This window comes from Suncus etruscus, chromosome 15 (genome assembly GCF_024139225.1).
Source record: "Suncus etruscus isolate mSunEtr1 chromosome 15, mSunEtr1.pri.cur, whole genome shotgun sequence".
In the NCBI taxonomy this organism is placed as follows: domain Eukaryota; kingdom Metazoa; phylum Chordata; class Mammalia; order Eulipotyphla; family Soricidae; genus Suncus; species Suncus etruscus.
This window is the reverse complement of record NC_064862.1, coordinates 28,394,683-28,416,509: the sequence shown is the minus strand read 5'-3', so window position 1 is coordinate 28,416,509 and position 21,827 is coordinate 28,394,683. Positions and strand designations below refer to the sequence as shown.

At 50.4% G+C, this 21,827-nt stretch overlaps 1 protein-coding gene across 3 annotated transcripts in view; it reads right to left on the bottom strand.

The window, feature by feature from the left end:
- Positions 1-21,827, bottom strand: part of SGSM1 (small G protein signaling modulator 1) — a 667,483-nt gene that overhangs the window by 639,099 nt on the left and 6,557 nt on the right. For all 3 annotated transcript variants that reach the window (XR_007503136.1, XM_049788768.1, XM_049788767.1), the window contains exons 2-8: positions 14,898-14,973; positions 10,901-11,063; positions 8,524-8,676; positions 6,739-6,806; positions 6,334-6,479; positions 5,990-6,112; positions 3,611-3,735 (exon numbers count right to left, since the gene is read on the bottom strand). Coding sequence is in view for 2 of the 3 variants with exons in the window: in XM_049788768.1 (XP_049644725.1) it covers positions 3,611-3,735; positions 5,990-6,112; positions 6,334-6,479; positions 6,739-6,806; positions 8,524-8,676; positions 10,901-11,063; positions 14,898-14,973 (854 nt within the window). In the remaining variant the exon portion in view is untranslated. The remainder of the gene's footprint in view (positions 1-3,610; positions 3,736-5,989; positions 6,113-6,333; positions 6,480-6,738; positions 6,807-8,523; positions 8,677-10,900; positions 11,064-14,897; positions 14,974-21,827) is intronic.

The following is a 21,827-nucleotide window of genomic DNA, read 5'->3' as shown; positions in this document are numbered from 1 at the left end:
ATTCCTACAGAGTTAGATGCAGGGATGGTCCTGTGACCCAGGGCCCAGCAATGAGTCCACTATTGCACTCATGGTGGAGAGAGAGCGAGAGAGAGTCAGTCTTATTTGTCAAAGGCATGGTGGGTGGCAAAGGTGAAGCATGCAGATGGATGTAGGGTGCAGAGCAGGAAGTCCACAGAGAGAAAAACAGAGCCAATGGCAGGAAGTGATCTCATTCCCATCCTCTGGGCCTTGAAGGCACCAGGCCTGAGCTCTGACCCTGGACTAGTCACTAGTTCTGGTGAGTCAATGATGAAGTCAGTTGGAGTTTTGCTGGAGTCTCTAAAAGTCTTATTTTCTCTCTCTTTTTTAAATTTTAATTGTGTCTATTTTGGGCTGCACTTGGCAGTGCTCAGGGCTTACTCCTGGCTCTAAGATCAGAAAATCAACTCTGGTTTCTGAGGGACCCTATGTGATGCTGGGGATAGAATCCAGGTTGACTACATGCAAAGCAAGCCCTTGACCTACTGCATGGTCACTCTGGCCCCTTAAAGAGTCTTGAGTCAAACAGCCACTAACTCTAGGCTGCCACGTGTCTGGGGGCACCAACATTATCAGTCCTCACCCTTGAATCCACAGTGGGGCCTAAAAGTTTCAGTCAACCCATTTCTTCCCTGCATTCTGGAGAGGGTGAAACAGAAATCAGATGAGAAGGGCTCAATGGACATTTTTTTTGTTTTTGAAGCAGAACATAGTGGGCCATGGGTGAGAGGGGGCACAGGATTGGGGCTGTTGGTGTGGCCGCATCCACACTCAGGCTTCCTGGACACCTAAACGTAAAATCTGCAACACATGGGTCTCAAAGCTTCACCTCTGAACCTATCCACACATTTGTGCTATGGTCACTCTTTCCCTGTGTCCAGCCAGAAAGGAAGCATGTGAGGTCGTGAACTGTGAGGCTCCTCCAACAGCCCGTGGCAGCCCGAGGTCTCTCTGCTAACCTGGCAAAAGCTTAGAGACTTGTCCCCAACCTCCAGGCAGTTTTTTGTATTTTTGTTTTTTTGGGTTTTTTTTTTTTTTTTTTTTTGTGATGGGTAGACCACCATGCCTCATGCTCTGCTTCCAGGTGCTCCCCCGATCTGTCTCTCCCACATCCTGACTTGGGGTTCACTTCTTAGGGAACCCCAACCCACATAGGCACCAAGGTCAGGCAGGGTTCAAGTCCCAGTGCCCCAGCAGCACTGAGCCAGTCCTTGCACTTTCTGGGTCTCAGTTTCCCTAGCTGTGGGCTGAGGGAACTGGAGTAGCTTCTGAGGGCCCTTCCTGTGCTATCTGGAACCATAACAGGCTTGGCCAGGATCCCTGGAGTGCGAGTCTGTGGAGATGGTCTATGCGCACACGTGTTTTCAGAGCCAAGTCCCTCTCGTGCTATGTCTCTGCAGGAGGGCGTACCCTAAGCTTGCGCAGCATGTCCCTCACACAGGGTGACACTGCCAGGATTCTCCTGCTCCTGACAGGAATGAGGAGAATTTCGTGTCTGCTAGATGCTCAGAGAACATTCTGAGAGAACAACTCGTGCTGGGCAATGCTAATGAACCAATATTGAATGACTGAGTCAGATCCTGGACTTCCTTACACTGTTGCATGAGGAGCTGGACACTCACGCTCCCTGCTGGAACCTGTGGCAGGTGTGGTAAGGTGCGGAGGGGGAGGTGACCTGGGCAGGACCCTGTTTTTCTGGAACCATGCTCTGGAAGATAAGAGTTGGTAGATAGTCGGCAGCATGAGCATTAAATGGCTGCAATTTTTGTTTGTTTGGGGGCCACACTGGAAGTGCTCAGGGCTTACTCCTGGCTCTGCATTCAGACATCACTCCACGTGGGACCTTATGGGATACTGGGCATAGAACCCAGGTCAGCCACATGCAAGACAAATACCCTATCCATTGTACTATCGCTCTGGCCTCTTAGTCTTGCTTTGTTTTTGGCTGCACTTTTATAAATGAGATGGAGGAGTTCAGAGTTTCTTGGCTGGAAGGTGATGGGGGCGTGGATTAGTTCCAACGGTGACAGTGAAGCAACTGAGGTAAGATTCCAAGTCAAGGGCTGGGCGGTGGTGCAAGAGGTAAGGTGCCTGCCTTGTCTGCGCTAGCCTTGGACGGACCGTGGTTCGATCCCCCGGCGTCCCATATGGTCCCCCAAGCCAGGAACAACTTCTGAGCGCATAGCCAGGAGTAACCCCTGAGCGTTACCGGGTGTGGCCCAAAAACCAAAAAAAAAAAAAAAAAAAAGATTCCAAGTCAACATCATGGCCTCCCACCCTAGATAGTTCCTTGGCAAGGTTTTGGGATTAAAACAAAAACAAACAAAAAACCTCTGGGGTCCAGCTGGAGCTAAATTCTATGGCCAAAAGCCTCTCCAAGGGCAAAGGCTACCTTTGCACAGAAAGTTGCCAGCGGACAGTGGCACCAGTGACTGACTCCACTGACTCACATTAACCTGAACATAATATTGAGGTCGGGTTGCAGGTTGCAGAGACAGTATAGCAGGTTAGGAACTTGCCTTGCATGTGGCAGACCCAGATTTGATCCCTGGCAGCACAAATTGTTCTCCGAGACCTACCAGGGTTGATCTCTGAATGCAGAGCCAGGAGTAAGGCTTGACTGAGCACTGCCGGACATGGACCACAAATAAAAGAATAGTTCTGGTTGTGTTCCCTGTTGAGTGAGTCCTTAACACACACACACACACACACACACACACACACACGCACGCACGCACGCACGCACGCACGCACGCAAGTGCATGCGCAAACACACCACCCCTGTATATTTTTTCCCAAGTGAGATGCTCCGATGGTCATTTCAAAATAATAAAGACAGACAAAGGGGATAGAAAATTTAGGGTTGAGTGATAGCTACTCAAATTCTGCCTAACTTACACTAACTGCTAGAAACGGCTGTATCATGAGCAACTTTGTAAACCACAGTGTTTAGATAAAGTAAAAAAAAAAATTCTGCACAATTTTACACTGCTAATCCTTCACAGTAAAACTAGGGCGGAAGGGATGGTACAGCTGGCAGGGAACATGTCTGGCCTGAGTCCCTCCTCCAGGAGTAATCCCTGAGCACAGAATCAGGAGTGAGACTTGAGCACTGCCAGGGAAGACTCCAATCCCAAGAGAAATAAAATTGGACTAGAAGAGGGGGCACACAGCAAGGACCATAGCTGCCCCCACTAGTGCCAAGACTCCATAAGCTGAAATGTCTGGGTGAGCCTCAGCTTGACACCATAACTTCCATTGCGTCCTCCTCCAGCCTGTCCTGTTCGGGCTGGGGTTCAGGGCCTGCAGGTGGAGCACAACTGGTGTCCAGGCACCAGGTTGGTTTGATGGGACCAGAGTCATTTATCACATTTGGGCTGACAAGAGCCTTGCAAGGTTCCTCCCCAATGGGTTAATGCTCTGCCCATCCCTCATGCCCCAAGACATATCCCATCATTTTCTGAAGTCCCCCCAAGACCCTGAGTTCTCTTAAAGTACATGCATATGTCCCCAGCAGCAACCCCACCAAGAAACAAAGCAGGGGTGGCAGGATCCTGAGGACAGCCAGCAGCCCCTGAGATTGACTTACCTCTTCTCATAGTCCAGGTCCCCCACAGACCCATTCATCAACTGGTTGGGGGTCCACTTCAAAGTCATGCCATCTGCCGTCTGGTGGAGGGACAAATATCCCGGTACGGCCTCCATGTCATCCCTCTGTGGAGAAAAGGGGGAGTGGAGGAACAGGAGGGGCACGATCAGGCCTGGTGGCAGTGCTGTAGGGAACAAGGGCCCCAATGCAAATGACTCTGGGGTGGGGAGGGTGGGCATAACCAGAACCAACTCTTCAAGGTTGCCTCAATTCAGTGTCAGGTAGGCCTGTAGCAGTCTTTGTGGAGGGTGGATACTAGTGTCTGTGGCCTGAGGGAGAGGAGACTTTGCTTGAAAAGTGACAGTGGACACAGGCAAGGAACAGCATAATGAGGCACTAAGAACACCAGCAAAACCTCCATAGGAATCATGCTAGTGATAAAGAACGGGACTTATGAGTGCAAGGCTGCGTTCACCCAGACACTGTATGGCTCCAAGCACCCAGCAAAGAGCCTCCAATGCCAGGAGAGGAGTTCTATTCCATGTCCTGAGAGATAAGGGCACATAGGCATACAGGAGAAGTGGCCAGCTCACGCTCTCCATCACCCAGCAAATGGGTCTAGAAAGAGCCAGTCAGGGAATCTGCTGGGCAAACGAGTTGAGCCTCAGCCACTTGGCTCAGTGTGGAGACAGATGACACTGTTAAGAGTGTCAGGGGCCAGAGCAACAGTACAGTGAGGAGGACATTGGCTTTGCCATCCTGGGTTTGGTCCTCAGCACCCCTGAGCCCAGTCTCACCCCAGTCTCCTGAGCCCCACTAGAAGTGATCCCTGAGCATAGAGCCAGGAATCAGGCCCAAGGACCGCCAGTGTATCCCGCAAACAAAAATAACAACAAACAGGGGCCGGAGTGGTAGCGAAAGTGGTAAGGCGCTGACTTGCGCATGCTAGCCTAGGATGGACTGCAGTTTGATACCCAGCATCCCATATGGTCCCCAAGCCAGGAGCAATTTCTGAGCGAATATGCAGGAGTAACCCCTGAGCATCACTGGGTGTGGCCAAAAAACAAAAAAACAAACAAACAAAATAACAACAAACAGTTGAAACAATCTATAAACTTGTGAAGCAATAAAACTTTATCTACGGGGCCGGGCGGTGGCGCTAAAGGTAAGGTGCCTGCCTTGCCTGCGCTAGCCTTGGACGGACCGTGGTTCGATCCCCCGGTGTCCCATATGGTCCCCCAAGCCAGGAGCAACTTCTGAGCGTTACCGGGTGTGGCCCAAAAACCAAAAAAAAAAAAAACTTTATCTACACAAATAGGTGGAAGGCCACACTTGCCCAAGGGCCAGGATCCATTGCTCTTTCTCTAGAAGGAATAGTTCTAGGGAAGCTCAAGGATCTAGGGGACCTTTATGACAGAAGTTCCCAAACTTTCTTGACCTGCAAACTCCTTTTCCCAAAACAAAATTCCTTGGCACTCCCTGCTGTTAAAAATATATCATTTAAAGTGAAACTGCCCCCTCCCCCATTACACTCAAGGCTACTACTACTCCTTGGGTCATTCCATGTCCCCTATTTCCCCCCCCCCCACAAATAGTCATGATAAGGTTAAATGACAAGAATGCAATGAGTTCATGCACTGAATTAACGAGTTGAGGCCAGAGAAAGCACTTAGTCCGGTACATGATCTTTCTAAGTTTTTGATCATGTTAGCTGTGAAGGCGGTTCTCTTGGTCTCTCCAAGCACCTAGTACAGAGCATGTCCAATAGACATGTTTGCTGATCTAGTGAGTAACAACAGGAGGGAGGACAGCCCTTGGTGGACCAAAGGCTGGAGAGATGGACTGGAAGGTCAATGACAGGATGGACATGGATAGTTTATGAACAGATTTAAAAACAGGCAGATGGAGGAAGGAATGGAGGGTGGATGCCCAGCTAGGGGGAAGGGTGGGCTCAGAGGTTGGAGGAGAACCATCTGGCTGACCAGAATCTGATGGATAGATGAGTGGATATAGGGATGGATGTACAGAGATATTGAGAGAAGGATGGGTGGGTGGTAGGTAGACAATGGATATACACTGATAGACAGATGCAAGAATGGATGCACTGGATAGAGGGATGGTGGAAGAGGGTCACTTTCTGGTGACAGGATGAATTGAGGAATGTACATAATTATGGAAGACTACACCCTTATCTAGACAAACTGCCATAAATGGTGTCACACGGGAGAATGGAGGCACAGATGGAGAATCCTGGCAGATGAATGAGACAGTTGTCAGGTGGGGAAGCAGCATGAATAGATGAGTGAGTTCCTTAGAGTCAGAGGGAATCCCCAAGCTGGAGTCACCCCTCCATGGGAGGCATCTGGGCAGAACTCTCACCGGCTGCACCAGGACGTTGTTCTTGCCATAGAGCAGGGTGGCCCGTGAGTTCTGGTGCAGGGACTCCACATAGTCCCGCGCAGAGAGGGACTCGATGCTACCACTCGAATGCCTCTTCTGAATCTGGCAGGGAGAGGGAAGGTGGGGGATGAGGGCAAGAGTTGGGAGAGAGAGATACACACAGAAAGACAGATAGAGATAGAAAGAGAGAGACAGAGAGATAAGGCGAGCAAGAGTCAGGACAGAGAGAGAAAGAGTGACAGAGTCGGAAAGAGAGAGAACAAGAGACAGAAAGAGAGAGAGAGAGAGGAGAGAGAGAAAACCCCAGCACTCTTGCCACTCACACAAAGGGCCGGCCTCTTGGTGGGCGAGTCCTGTCGCAGGTGAGAGCTGTGGATTCGGTGTCTCTGGACAAGCTCGTCAGCCGAGGGATCCGTCCAGAAGTGATCCGCAGTCTTCATCTTGGTGTATTCCAGAGCACAGGGCCCCACTGCGAAGCATTTGGTGCTGGGAATCCAGAGCCCCCAGAAATCACCACCACCACCACCCAAGGGCCACCCCATAGACATCTAGAACACCCAGGGTCCTGCTAAGGGGTGGTCAATCAGAACAAGAGCCAAGACAGCAGGAACAAGGGAAAGGTACAATTGAAAGGAGGGGTTTGGGCCAGACGATCTGGGCCCTTAGGTTTGGCCCTTACATGCTGAGACTGGGAATCCGGCGGGTGTGCACAGCACCCGGTCACTTACCCAGCAGAGAGGCCAGAATGGGGCCATCCACCGGGTCCATCAGGAGAGCTTCCTTCTCATAATATTTGCTAGCAAGAGCAAAGGAAATGCATGTTTGAGTACCGGCCAGCTGGGGGTGCTACAGAGCTAAAATTCAAAAATTAAACTAAAGCCGGACCCGAGGGCAGGGCTGCTAGATTGATGACTGATTCCACTTGACCAAATGAGGCAGCAGGGGATGTGCCTGGCATATGCTGAGGACAAGGGCACAGAGTAAACAAAGGCAGGAACTCCAGAGGCCCTGGACCCAAAGCAACAGACATTGCTGCTACACGACACGCTGAAAGGACAGGGTGTTAACTGGGGAGCCAGGATCTGAATTTTTCTATTTCACTCCTGCCTCTGGGCCTTTGCTTCTGCTGTTGCCTCAGAGAAGTCTCTTTCCCCCACCTGCTTTGATGGTTAATGCTGACCTATCGATACATCACACTGGATGCTTGGCAGTCACATCTTTCATCTTTCCTGCCATGCCTGAGGAGAATTACCAGCTGCTCTTGCTCTAATGACTCCTACGAAGTACTCTAACTGCAGTTCTGCCTGCTGGAATGGAATGGGAGCTCCAAGAGAACAGCCTTTTGTTATCTTCTGTGTTATATAATGAAAACAGTGGAAATACCCGCCATCAAAGATGTGGTCAAACCATTACTTTCATATACTGGAAAGAAGATGGTCCCTTTTTCTCTGGCTGGAAAGGAATTCAGCTGGCCAGGAGATATTTCAGATTGCTCAGGTAAATAAAGTACAACAGCAAACTCCCAAACCACTGTGTTTCCAACACATGGTCAGAGCCTGGCCCATAATAGGTGCTTTCTAAAAATAGGTTGAGTGGATGCATGAATAAATTCGTGCCAAGACGATACATCTTGGAAGGCCTTTATGTCAGCTAATTCTACTAGAGAAAATAATGTATGAAGTGAAACTGTGCATTTCCAGAAGGCTGCATAGTTGCTAAATCCCTTTCACCTCCTCTTTTGAGTGGCAGAAATGCACGAACCAATTTATCAAGAGACCAGGAGGCTCAGAGAAGCTAAGAAGTTCCCATGAGGATACGTAATTAGCAAGTGGACCGTCGGGGATAAGACACAGAAGAAAGATCATCAAGAGATCAAGGTTCCTATGTTGCCCCTACATGTGAAAACTACATTCCTATTAAATATGTGATTTCCCAAGGCTCTGAGTTAGGCTGGTTTGCAATCAAGACCTTGAAATATCTTTCAAACCAAGGGTGTGCGTGAGAGGGTGTAATTCCATGAGCGTCGGTAGGGGAAGGCAGAGGGCAGCAGCACAAGGACCTAAGGGTCCTCTAGAGGATACAGGGTCCTCAAACTATGGCCTGCCAAGGATATTTATCCAGCCTGCCAGGTGTTTTATGCCACTGCTGCCTGTCCTGCTTAGCTGTCGACTCCTCCTCCTCCACACACAATGCACATGTGTGGGATTTGCGTAGCACTCTCCGACTCCCTTCCTCTCTGTCTCTCAACTTCTCCCAGTCTCGGACGGGGGGTGGGTGTCCTCAAACTATGGCTGACCAAAAGCTGGCCATAGTTCCCATTGAAATGCTGGTAAGTTTGTTGATTTAACTTGACTCATTCTTTATCTTAAATATCGTATTTGTTCCCATTTTTTTCTTTTTACATCAAAATAAGATATGTTCAATGTGCATGTGAATTTGGCCATAGTTCCAATGGACTAAGGACCCCTGTTTAAAAAAATCCAAGCATCCCTGGTCCAGAATTTCCAGCTCACCTGCTATTTTCCACCAGGTAATGCACAATTTTGTCCAGGACCTTCTCGAATAAGGCTGTACGGATCCACAGGTGCTTGATGGCAAGTGGGGACAAATTGGGCATCTTGGGCAGCTTCCGCACATTCTCCTGGAGGCCCTGGATCTGGTTCCGCCTTTCAAACCGGGAAAGAACATGTGATCATCACCGAGGAAGGGAAGTCAACGGGACCAAAAAAGTGCAAAATGGAAACGCACGGGACCTCTCTAGGAAAGGAAGCGGGAAACAAGTAAGCCAGAGTCCACGAAGAGCCCAGCCTGGGGGGAGAGGTGAAAACAAATTAATAACGGGCAGTGAATCCTCAAGAGGTGGGTCTGACAGGCACTTCTGCCCAGGGCTGAAAGTTGAGTCAGGTTTCCCTATGGCTTCTGGTTCCCTCTCAATCTCTCTGCTCTCTGCTGGGAGGCAGCACTGACCAAGCACAGCCTTGAGGTTGAAGTCCTCCTGTGGCTTCTAACAGGAGAAGCAGGTTCTCTGGAATGATAGGCAGGGCTCTGTCACATGTTGCAGCCCGGTTCCCCCCCTCACCTCTTCTGCCATCTGCTTCCCACTGGCCCTCACCCCATAACATATCTGCAGGGCCCTTGTCTGCCTTTCCCACAAGCTGTGACTTACACGTACTTTTCCTTTCACTCCATTCCTCGACTTCTCACTTTGTTCGGTCTACTGTGAGAAGATCTCTTCCTACAAGAAGCCCTCCTAGATCTTCCTGAACTGAGGGAACACGGGAACACTGCCGCTTAACTTTCCGCCTGATTTTCTTCTTCACACTGGGGTCTTGAGGGCACAGACTCAGCAATTCCATCAGTAAACAAAATAAATACTAAGGGGAAAACCTCACTGGGGATTTATCAGGTGGCAAAGCACAGGTCCTCCTTGAGTCTATACCTGATGGCCTGGCTACATGCTCAGGGCTAGAGGAGGGAGTGATGGCTCTAACCATCTGGCCAGGGGTTTAAGAACCATTCTCCAGATTAGGGGAGGTCCAGGGAACTCTGGCCCATCAGAGGTCATCAGAAACATGTGGAAATTCAAGAAAGGGAGTGGAAGACAGGAGGGCAGGTTCCAAAAGAAAGCTGGCAATGCCCGACTGAAAGCTACAATCTGCTCTGGCTAATAGATCTGGGACAGCAGGGCACAGAGGGCAGGGGGGAGTGGGGACACTGGAGTGGCTGGTGAGGCAAAGATGCAAACACATGGCTTCTCTCTCTCTCCCCCCCCCTCTCTCCCCCTTCTCTCTCCCCCTCTCTCCTCTCTTTCTCTCTCTCTCTCTCTCTCTCTCTCTCTCTCTCTCTCTCTCTCACCCCCTCCCTCCCTCCCTTCCTCCCCCCCCCACTTCCCTGGCCTGGAACAGACACCCTATTTCCCATGAAGCCCAATGACAGCTCTGGAGCCGTAGAACACTACCCACTGAGCAGTACATGCACCACGGGGAGGTGACACCTATTTCCCATCCCTGACCAGGTGAAGGCAGGAGAAGGCTGGAGGCTAGCAGTGGAGTCCGGACATGAAGGGATGGCAGAGGAGGAGAAGGGAGGTGAGGAAGAAGAGGAGAAGGAGGAGGAGGAGGAGGAGAAGAAGTTGGAGGAGGAGAAAGAGGAAAGGGAGGAGGACGGGGAGGGGGAAGAGGATGGGGAGGAAGAAGAGTAGGAGGGGAGAAGGAAGTGGAGAGGGAGTGGAGAAGAAGTAGGAGAAGGAGAAGAGGGAGAAAAGGAGAAGGAGGAGGAGAAGGAAGGGAAGGAGGAAGGGGAAGAAGGAAGAGAGAAAGGAGGAAGAGGGGGAGGGGGAAGGGAAGGGAAAGAAGAGGAGAGGAGAGGAGAGGAGAGGAGGAGGGGGAGGAGGAAGAAGGCTGCACATGTGTCCCGGATAGAAACGGACAACTCCAAGATGATCTACCTGGCGCCTTTCACAGTCCTCGAAGTGTGGGTCCTGGCACATGGACCAGGTGCCATCCTGAGGCCTGCCAGCTTGGGCTCCCCTACACTTAGCATGGGCATGGGAAGCACCTGCTCATACATTGTTCTCTGGGCACATCCCAAATGTCAGGGACAGGAGGGGAGGAGCTCCAGAAGTGGGTGCCCCTGGGGCAGGCACCAACCACAGAAACAAGAAACAAATATTAAGTGCAGAGCCTGGTAAAGACAAAGCATGGAAAAACACACAGCAAAAGACAAAGAAACGTAATGAGGGTGTGGATGTGTCCCAGCTGTGGGGGAGACTCCTGGGTGTTGACAAGGAAGGAATCAGCTGTGTGTGGGAGGGGCATGGTCTCCAGTGCAAAGACCCTGGTGTGAGGAAGGGGAAGCTGGGGAATTCTTGGCCTTGTTCTCCACACTCACGCGCTCTCAATCAGCTGCTCCAGGTCCTGGACCTTTCGGCTCAGCTCATCAGCAGGCGGGAAACTGCGGCCCACCTTCATGAACAGGGCTGCGATCTTGTTGCTGCGTAGGAAGCCGGCCGCCCTCCGCCTCAGCCCGTGCAGGACACAGGCCTCCACGGCCGCTGTAAGGACACAGAGTCCATCAGGGCCCTTGATCCTGGCTCCCCACCCGGCCCAGAGCAGGGCATCACCCAGAACACTGGGCAAACCCAGAACCACTGAGCTGGTGAGAGCACTGCAGGGGAAAACCCAGGGGCCGCCACCTTCCACCTCCCTCACCCCCAAGGCCTGGGCTCTAACTCACAGACTCAGGGTGAGACCTGTATTAGGGCCTTCACTGCTGTCAACCTGGCTCTCCTTTGTACACCCTGTATGCTGGGCCCAGTTTGCCCCGGGTTCTGGATGTGCTACTGGCTTGGGTCTTTCTGACCCTGGAACAATGGAGACAAAGACACTCTAATCTGAGAATTCTGATGAGTTTTGAAAAGTCACTTTCGAGTCCACTGCTAAGTCATGGTTTACCAAAGCGGGTGATGCCACCTGTAGAGTGGAAGATGGAAGACATGGAAATCATCTGGACAGGTGGGAGAAGCTGGGGAGACACTTTCCATTTGTTTTACATCAGGAGGGCATTGCCTCACATGTGGCTGACCCAGGTTCAATCTCCAGCACTACATATGATCTCCGAGCACAAAGCGAGGGATGGTGGGAAAAAAAGGGTAGATTTTTTTTTCAGGGAAGGGTTGGAGTTTTTTTTTGTTTTGTTTTGTTTTCTGAAAAGGATCTGGTAGGCCAAGTAAGTTTGGGATCCTCTGCCCTGTCTTTAAGTTACTCCTGGCATCCAAAAACTACAGAGGCACGGCTGGGCTCAGAACACTCCGCATGCCAGGATTTCTGAAGTGTTTGACTGGTATGTTGGGGGCTCTGGGCAGGACAGCTAGCCATAGGACCCCTGGGCTGACCACTTAGTCCAGGCAAACAAGATTCCCCCCATACCAGGCGGGTCTTCAGGGCCACGCCTGGTTAATCGGGCCCTGGGGGGAGGGGGTGAGAAATTCCTCCCTAGGCATCCAAAAACTACAGAGGCACGGCTGGGCTCAGAACACTCCGCATGCCAGGATTTCTGGAGTGTTTGACTGGTATGTTGGGGGCTCTGGGCAGGACAGCTAGCCATAGGCCCCCGCGCGTACTTCATGTATTAAGAGTATTTCTGTTTCTTTTGTTATGTTTTGCATATACAGAATGTTCATTTTGCATTCTGCCCTTTCCCACACCCCTACGAAGCTCTTTTTTACTCCTTAACTCTCTAACCCCCTCCCAAGCGTCACTAACCTACATTACTCTTTTTAACTTTAGTAGTGTACAATCCTAATCACAGTCCAAAACTGTGCATTGTGTATGACAAACCCAAACTGTTTCAAGATACATATAATGGACACGTATTTCTTTAGAATATTTTGTGTTTCTTCTCTGACAGCTATAATTCTCACTAAATGTTGTCTTATACAGTGACGATTCTAACCACTTTATATCTTCTTTTTTTGAGCTGTTTAACGAGGAATTTTGGTGAAAGAGTCCCCCAGTTTAATGCTTATGATTGAACCATATCATGGGAATAATTGGAATTGCTCTTATGGCCCCCATATGCGACAATAACACCACGTGGCATTGCTTCTTATTTGCATAGGCACATTAAAATGGGAAAATACTATACATACAAATAAGATCCTATCTAATAGAGATTGGAACACACAAATCTTGTAGTGCAAAGGGACCTTACACCCTGAACATTGACATAACGACCTGGCACAGACCTCAGAAGAAAGGGCATTTTCCATTCTCCCCTGAACCAGGGAAGCCATCCACAAAACATCCAGGCTGGTCTATAACATCACCTGGAAGCAGTCCTCTACCACAGAAGACCCTACACTGCTCAGACATCGACCTGCTCAAAAGAGACTTCCCTTAAAACTGAGAAGACTTAACAACAACAACGACCTGCTTACAGGACAGGGCTCCCTGCATTGCCCTTTGATTGTGAGGTGAAAGGAGAGGATGCTCCACATCCTGACTTCAATGTAGGATATGCAGATTCCAGGATCTTTAATACAGAAACATGATACCAACAACAGAGACTGTGTGAAAAATAAAAGTGTGTTGGCACTACAGACAATGTCTTGGATTGGACGATCTAGCTTGCCTGGAGACTAGAGTTGGTCTTGTGCCAGGAAACTTCAGGGGTCGGGTCTCTTTGTATTTAGGCCAAGGTTATTTCTTTCCATGTCCCTCATATTTTGGTGGGCCTATGCAAACAACAATTGCCACTCTAACACCATTTTTACTGTGCTCCTTTGACTCTAATCCTTAAAAAGAACTCACTTAAAATTTGAGGTTAACTTAAGCTAATATGCATGTATATGGAAATGTAAGAAAATACTATGCCTGTAATGTTTAAGGAGTTATGTAAGTTTTATGGCTTTGGATTGTCTTGTGTGCTGTTAAGAAATATTATAATGTGTTACAATCTGGGGACTTGAGGGACAAAGTAATTGTACATGGATTCTGTCTTAATGTTCTTTGGCTGAAATTTCAAAGTTAAGATATCAGCAAGGGGACTTCTGAGAATTATGTTATGGGTGATTGTCCTTCCACTGTAACTTTACCTTGTCCTCTTTCTTTGCATCCTTGTTCTCATAATTAAAAATAAAAATTAAAAAAAAAAAGTTACTCCTGGCAGGCTCAGGGGATCATATGGGATGCTGGGGACCGAGCCTAGGTTAGCCACGTGCTAGGCAAACGCCCTATCCACTGTGCTATTGCTCTGGCCCCTACCCTAAGTCTTTAACTGGTAGGCATTCTAGCAAATCCTGAAATGGACACCAATAATTTTGTGTGCATACAAAAATGTCCAAGAGCATAAAAAGTTGGAGATTCTATATACACACTAGATATAGATCTTTACAGACACATACTCCAGTATTACATATGCATGCACAGATGTATTTTCTGTATAAAAATAAGTTACACGTATGCATGTCTTTAAATAACCGTGTCTTTAAATGACACTTAAAAAAAGAGTCTGGGGACAGAGATGTGGTTCTTGGCAGTGTGTGTGTGTGTGTGTGTGTGTGTTGAGGATGATGTCCAAGGCCTTCTGGGTCACAGCATGTGTTCAGCATGGTAGGGTCCCTGGACAATAACTGACAGGCCTGTCTGTGGGCCAAGATCCTGAGAAGGTAATTACCGCCTGCCCCTCACTTGGTGATGCTCCAACCTCACATGAAGTTCTCTGTGATGGTGCAAGAGACACTCTTCCTCAGATCACATCCCAATAATGAGCTGAACCCCTCTGTGTCAGGGGAGCCGCAGTGTGAACTGCTTAGCCACAGAGAAAAAGGGCAGGAGGAAGCCAGCAGCTGGGGCATTTCTAGATCTGGAGGGAGGTAGAAGTTGGGCTGTAGCCCAGTAGGGCCATTGCATGAGTCCCTGGGATGTCGCTGGCTCTCACTCCTCCACTTTTCTTTCCTTTTCTTTTAGTTTTTGGCCCATACTCAGTAGTGTTCAGGGGTCACTCCTAGTTCTATGTTCAGAAATTATTCCTGGCAGTCTTGGGGACCATATGAAAATCCCCATGTGCTGGGGATCAAACACAGGTCGGCAGTGTGCAAGACAAATGTCTTCCCCGTTGTGCCATCACTCAGGCCCCATCTCCACTTTTCTGACTATCCCATCTACCTTTTGCTCTTTGGTGCCAGGAGGTTAAGACATGATGGATTCTGTCTCCTGCATGCACGGGTCCTCCTTAGCTTCTTCTCCAGATATCCTGTGTCTCAAACTGCTCATGGCAGTTCCAAGTCAAACACAAGTAATGTGGGGGAACCCTGACTCAAAGATGCCACCTCCTCCAGGCAGCTCACTGAGGGAGGAGCCGCTTTCCAGATTGGGACCTGACTCACCGCAGAAGGAGATGATGTGGCTGCTGTCCTCGTGCACAAACTTCCGTGTGACAGCCTCCTCCATGATCTGCTTCACCTGGGGACAGAGCAGAGGGTTGTGGGCAGTGTGTGTCTGTCTGTGTGTCCCCAGCCCCAGCCCCGCTGCAGTGGCTTGGGAAGCAAACCCTAGTATAGAACTCAGGGTTCCCTCAGCCTCATGGCCAGACCTGAGCTTCCCTCCTACACAACAGACCAGGACAGAGGCCATACCAGGCCTCTGTTGTCCTGTCTTTGGTGTGGCTATTAGAGCTACCTATGGAGAAATGCTCCTTCAAGTTCTAGGAGTGGGTGGTGGAAAATCAGGGGGTGGGGAGGAAGAGGGGCAGCCAGCAGGTGACAGCCTGAGCCTACCACAGGAGCCTGACATGGGGGTGTTGGGGGTCTTGTGGTTCGGAGCCCTGACTAGGCCTGTGGGACCCCTGAGCATTTGAATGCCCGAGTCTTGACTGGGTGCCAGGGGACAGCTCTGGGTTAAAAACTCAGGCACGCAATCCTTGCTGGTCCTTGTGGCCCTTGCTGAAGCAGGTCCATAGCCATCACCCTGCACATGTCACCTATCCCTCAGAGGTGACCATCTGTCCCCTCACAGCGGCTCTGATGAGGGGCCACCTGCTCATGTTGCCCCATGCTGAGTCCAGAGCCTGCCAGGTTCCCCATCTGCTCCCTGCTGGGACCATGGACCATGTCAGGAGTCCATGAGCTTTGCACTCTGTCTGCTCACAGACAGTAGGGCCCATGATCTGGTCTCTCCCTCAGGGCCTCAATTTACCCACTTCCTAGGTTGCCCTTCTTGCTTCCAAAGCTCTCCTGGGCTCTTTGGTCCTGCAAGCTGTGCTCCCATCGGCCCCTGCCAGTTCCTGTGCTGACTTCCGGTGCCTGGACTGGGGCAGTATTTAAGGTGCAGGTGTCCCAAAGGGTGAGTGAATCAAAGTGAGGTCAGAAGCAGGAGCATGGATCTGCCAGGACGGGTGCCCTTATCTCAGGAGGGCCGCAGAGGGAGCAGACAGAAAGCCACCCTCAGCTAAGGTCACAGACACAGAACATAGCCTTCCGAAGGGCCCTCGAGGTAGTGTGGCACTGTGGCAAGGATACATCTGGTGGCGGCCAACAAGGGACCAGTTGCAAAGAGTGCAAAGGAAGGCCAGAGAGGTAGCACAGTGGATAGGGCATTTACTTTGTATCCAACCCCAACCCAGTTTGGATCCCGATATCCCAAAGGATTTCCTGAGCACTACCAGGAGTGATTCCTGAGTGCAGAGCCAGGAATAACCCCTGAGCATTGCCCAGGGTGACTTCTCCCCTAAAAATCCTCATCAATTCTCTCCCCACACATACAAAAAGGCAATCAGTGAGGGAGCTGGGAAAGGGCTCATGAGTGGGAGAGATTAAGTTTAAATCCAGACCATTCCAAAGGAAAAAAAAATCCAAACAAGGCTGAGCCGGTGAAGGAGGCAATAGGAGTCGGGCAGAAGCTGACAGAGTGTCCCACCCAGAGGTAGGAGACTGTCTATTCCATTCCAGGGGTCCCTCCAGGTCTGTGGGTAGGAGATGAAAGCCAAGTAGGACCAATAGGACCCGGCATGCTGGGCCCTGCATGCTGGGCAGGACAGAAAAGGGGACACTTAAATGACAGTATGTTTGTGGAGGGGACACACCAAGGTGGGTCAAATAGCTCTTGCACTGGGAAGAACACCTCCAGCCTCAGTTTCCCCATCTGTGAGATGGGGATGGTAGTGCACTACCTCCTCAGGCTGCCCAAGCGGGATCCCAGGCACAATGCTTGGACGACCCTCTCCACACCATCCTTGCTCCCTGCACATCCCTCTCCATGGAAGATCTGGGCCCAACTCTGCACCTGCCAGGGTCTGGGGTTCCACCCCAGGTGTCAAGCGAGGTGTTGGTCACAGCTACAGCTGCAGTGAGCGGGGTCCCCACCTGCCATGTCTGAAGCCCCTGGCCCTGGAGGTGACTTAATGGGGGGGAGCCTGGATTTAAACTTAATCTGAGGAATTTCTGCAGAAATCCAGAACAGACACTGCCAGAGGTAAGGAAGGAACAACGCGATGAGATGACATGGACACGGGCCAAAGAGGACTCTCTGGGTCTGCCCCATACCCCAATACCAGCCAAGCTGGCGCAAACTGGCACACGCGGAGTCCTGGCACCTGGGTTATTTGATGCGAGCAGAGACAGAAGCAGGGACAATGTGGCAAGTGGACAGAGCTGGCAACTATATTATTTGTTTTGGGTAAGGTGTGAGGGAAGAGCTAGGAGGGCTCAGAAGGATTTATGGGGAGTAGGAGGGAGGCAGGATTATTCAGGGCAGCTCTGGAGCACAGGTCACCCCACCCTTGGGTTAGCCCAAGGGGTAAGCCAGCAAGCAGCCTTGTGACTGGCCAGAGACTGTCTGTGTCCTTTCAGAGAAATGTCCTGTCCTTCCTGAACCTGGTGTAGGACTGACTGGGCAGGATTCCAGCCTCTCAGCCCACTCAGAACCTCCTACCCAGGGAACTCCAGGTTGTCTCGTGGCCTGTGGTGGGCTTTGGGGCTGGGCAGAGGCCTATGTAAGGGAGGGACTCAGTTCCCGGGTACAGGAGAGGGCAGAAGGTTCTTCCTGAGAGCAGTGCCTGGAGACCCACAGCTGAGGCAGCCGCCCACACCTGCCCCAGTCCGGGGAAGAGAGACACCAGCCAGGCTGCCACTGGCTTTTCTGCAGCATCACCCAGGCAAGGGTGGCAGTAGGGAGGAGACACAGCATCACAGAGTCACTTTGCGTGGGGAGGGTTGCAAGGATCTTCCCTCCTGTTCCTTCCACGCACCCTGCCTGGCCTAGCCCCGCAGGCTGCTGGACTTGAGGGAGGAGCAAGTACCTCTGGTAATCTACTGCAGCTATAAATAGGGAAGCATTGTTCCTCACCCTGGGAGCACCTGCCAACTCCACCACCTGGCTGGGCTCAGTAGCTCACAATGGGGGTTCCCCAGTAAAAGGTACTTCCAGACAATGTGCCCTGGGCGGTGGGTGACTGCTGGAGGAGATGGAGCCATGAGGATGAGGATGAGGATGCTTCTGTTACCCTCTTTCCCCACCTTCTCTCCCCGCATGGGGACAGTCACTTACACCCACTCTCCCCCAGGACCATGGTGCGAGTCTTACATTCCCAGCTCACACCCTGGAAACCTGCCCGCTGTGTGTGGCAGCTGCTTGGCAGCACCTCCCACTTCTACACATCCACAACCTCAGGTATGAGGGTACACGTGGAATCTGGAGTGGGCTGACTCTCGGGAAGGCTGCCCAAAGATGCATGCTTCCATACGTGCGCGCAAGCATGCACGCACGCACACACACACACACAAATAATTTAAACTAACCAGAACATGGACCAACTCCAGCCAGTCACACACATATGCACATGCAGAACATGGATGGATAAAGCATGCCATCCAGTGCACACATATATACAGACACACACAGAACATGGATCAAGCATGGCAGCTAGTCATACACACAGAAACACACACATGCAGAGACATAGACATGGGAATAACCATGTTGTCCAGTCACTCATGTACTCACAAAGACACAAAGTTAAGCAGAACATGGACCATCCAGTCCAGCCACACCCACAGGAGTGCCGCAAACACTTTCTCCAAACTGAATAAGGATGCTGGCCTGCCCCTCACTACTGGGTGATGGGACTGATCTGTCACTTCACTTCTCACCTATCTATAAAGTGGGGCCATAAATGCTACCTGGCCTCAAACCCTTTTAAACCAAATATGTTGGAGCTAGAGTGATAGCACAGTGGTAGGCCTTGCACAATAATGACCCAGGACTACCAGGGTTCCATCCCCAGCATCCCATCTGGTCCCCTGAGCCTGCCAGGAGCTATTTCTGAGTGCAGAACCCGAAGTAAGCCCTGAGCACCACCAGGTGTGAACCTCAAAACAAAACAAAACTAAGACCAAATATGTTGGGAGTTTGGGATGTGGATCAGAGCAGAGCACGCACTACACATATTGGATGCCGTGGGCTCCTTCCAGGCTCTGTCACTGATTACATCCTAGTCTTGATCCTTGATTCCATCTTGAGTTTCATCCTGAGCTGCATCCCGGGTTCCATTCCTGGGTCCATCCAGGCTCCTTCCTGGGCTCCATCCCTGGGCCCATCACTTGATCCTTCTTGGGGTTAATCCTAGCTCCAATCTGGGCTCCATCCTCATCACCACCACACAGTGATCTGGTCCCACCCTGTACCACCAAAACTTCAGATATTCCCTCACAACATTACCTTTTTCTAAAAGACCAACATATATACATCTATACCTATGCATTTACCACAATGTTAGAACATGATAATGGAAGTATAGCAGAAAGGGCATTTGCCTTGCACGCAGTTTGCCTGAGTTCAATCCCAGCACCTGGAGCTTTCCTGGAGTGATTCCTGGGTAGAGTCGGGAGTAAACTCTGAGCACTACTGGGAGTGACTCCAAAACAAAAACTAAAACAAATCAAAAGAACATGGTAGGATTTTCTGAAAATGTTTAACTTGTTGCCCAACGCGATATTACAAATAATGTGTAGTTGATGGCACTTGAACATGGCTACTGCAGTTCCGGAAATATTTTTAATTTTATTTCATTCTCACTGATTGAATGTACAGTCAAACATGTAATGAGAACCTGACATGGGCCGTGCAAATTTGGGGCAAAGCAGGTGCCCAATAGATGCAATGGGGTTGTTATAATAATGGTTGGAGATGTCAGGAGGAATCATTTAATTCTTGAGAATGCCCAATCTACAACTAGTGTGTTCATGTGTGTATCTTGGTGTCTTGTAGAATGACTCTCCATGGTATTTTGGTATTTGGGCTATGGACTCCTTAGAAGGGCTGATGGTAGCTGAAGGCACTCTTGCCACAGAACAGGTACAGTATGGACAGTACTCTTGGGGCTCTGCAGAAATCCCTGACCTCACCTGGAAGCAGAGTTGATCCCAGCCAGCCTCAGGATGGAAGAATTGGGGGACACTTCTGGCTGTGCCTGCCCTTTCCATCTGGTCATTTCACCAGTACTCTATTCCACTGTAAAATCCCCACATTGTGAAATCACCCCATGGAACATATTTCTACCCCCAGGCAGACAGGTCTGATGAAAATAGGGTATCCGTGAAGGATTACTAAACCAAGCCAGTCAGGAGAGTCATGGAGTCATTCTACTTTTCGCCTCTCATTGTCTCTGCACATGCCAAGCCAAAACTGCTCTTTCTTTATTAACCCAGTATAAAATTCAACCAGGCAGGGCAGGGTGAAGTAAGATCCAAGTGGACTTTTACATATCAAAGGGCTAGGCTTTCAAAGGAAAGAGGAAATTGGGGGAATAGCCTTTGTTTGGAGTTAATAGCTGGGTGTCATCTTACACTCCATGTCCCCTCCCCTCACTCTCCCGGGGCTTATTCTCCTTCCTGCTCTAGGCTAGAGACTGAGTGGGGGAGAGAAAGTGCAGGACCCAGATTGAACCCCACAAGACCTAATCATCAGGCTTAATCCAACCTCCAGAGAGTATGGGCAGTTTTGAGATGTCCAGTTGACAAACTGTGCCCTTGAGCTGCTGGGCAACCCTCAACCTCTGCATCAAGCAGTGACAAATGTAAAGTCAACACAGAACAGACATCAGGGACAGCTACACAGAAGCTCCAAGATACACCTGAACCTGAAGCTGGCACTCAGCCCAAACTTCCTGAACCCCTAAACCAATGCATCCTTTGCTTAGCCTTTCTTTTCCCTTTTGATATTTTTTTGCCATACTCACTGATGCTCCGGGGTTACTCCTGATACTGCACTTGAAATTACTCCTAAAGGTGCTCAGGGGACCATATGGGATACTAGAGATTGAACCCAGGTTGGCTAGATCTGGGCTCAGCTTCCCCAATGCCCATGGAGGTTCTCACCCTTGGAAACCCCAACCCTCTCTCTGGTTTCCAAGGCTTCTGTGGCTCACAAAGGGCAGGCAGGAAACCGTGCAGGCAGCACCAAAAGCCCAGATGTGGGGAGAGGACTGTGGTCTCTGGTACTCACTGGTGACCAGGTGTGGCATTGATCTCTCCTTAGATACCAGATATGCCTGGCAGTGCCAGCAGAATGCAGAGAGGACAGCACCTTCACTACACCAGGGATTCGAGGCTGCAGGTTTGTGCAGCTACCAAAAGGGCAAGGCTGTAATGCGCACCCAAGGCAGGCAGTGGCCAAGCCCCACTGCCCACAGAATAAGGATGAGGGTTCTGAGGCCCTGCCCTAGTCCGCAGCTGCACCCCTGCCACCTCCAGGCCAAGAGGCAGCTGATTTGCCATCTGTGTGCTTTGAGTTCTTGCCTGGTACAGAAAGTGCTTTGATTCTCTAGGGTGAGGCCCCAGGTTCATTGAACTAACCCTGTGAAAATAGATGTCGCTTTGCAAAAACAACATTTTTTATTTCCATAGAAAAGCTTTTGCAGAACCCATGTTTTGCTTGGGAGAATTTCAGGATCTTATCAGCTGCTTCTCAGAGCTTTAATAAGCCTGAAGTACCAGATTGGCAAGATCATTGTAGTGGCCAAATGGGAGGTCTGAAGGTGCTTTGGGTCCTGCTGTGGCCTGCCCAGCTTAGAAAGCAGAAGATTCAGGGAGTTATTACTGAAAGTTTCCGCAACCAGGCAGAGTTGCCACCACATAGATAGAGGGGGACCCCAAGAACTCATGGGTGACCCCCAGCACCAAACCAGGCCTCCCATGCCCACCACCTTCTAAACAGGGGCCGGGGAGATAGCATGGAGGTAAGGCATTTGCCTTGCATGCAGAAGGATGGTGGTTCGAATCTCGGCATCCCATATGGTCCCCCGAGCCTGCCAAGAGAGATTT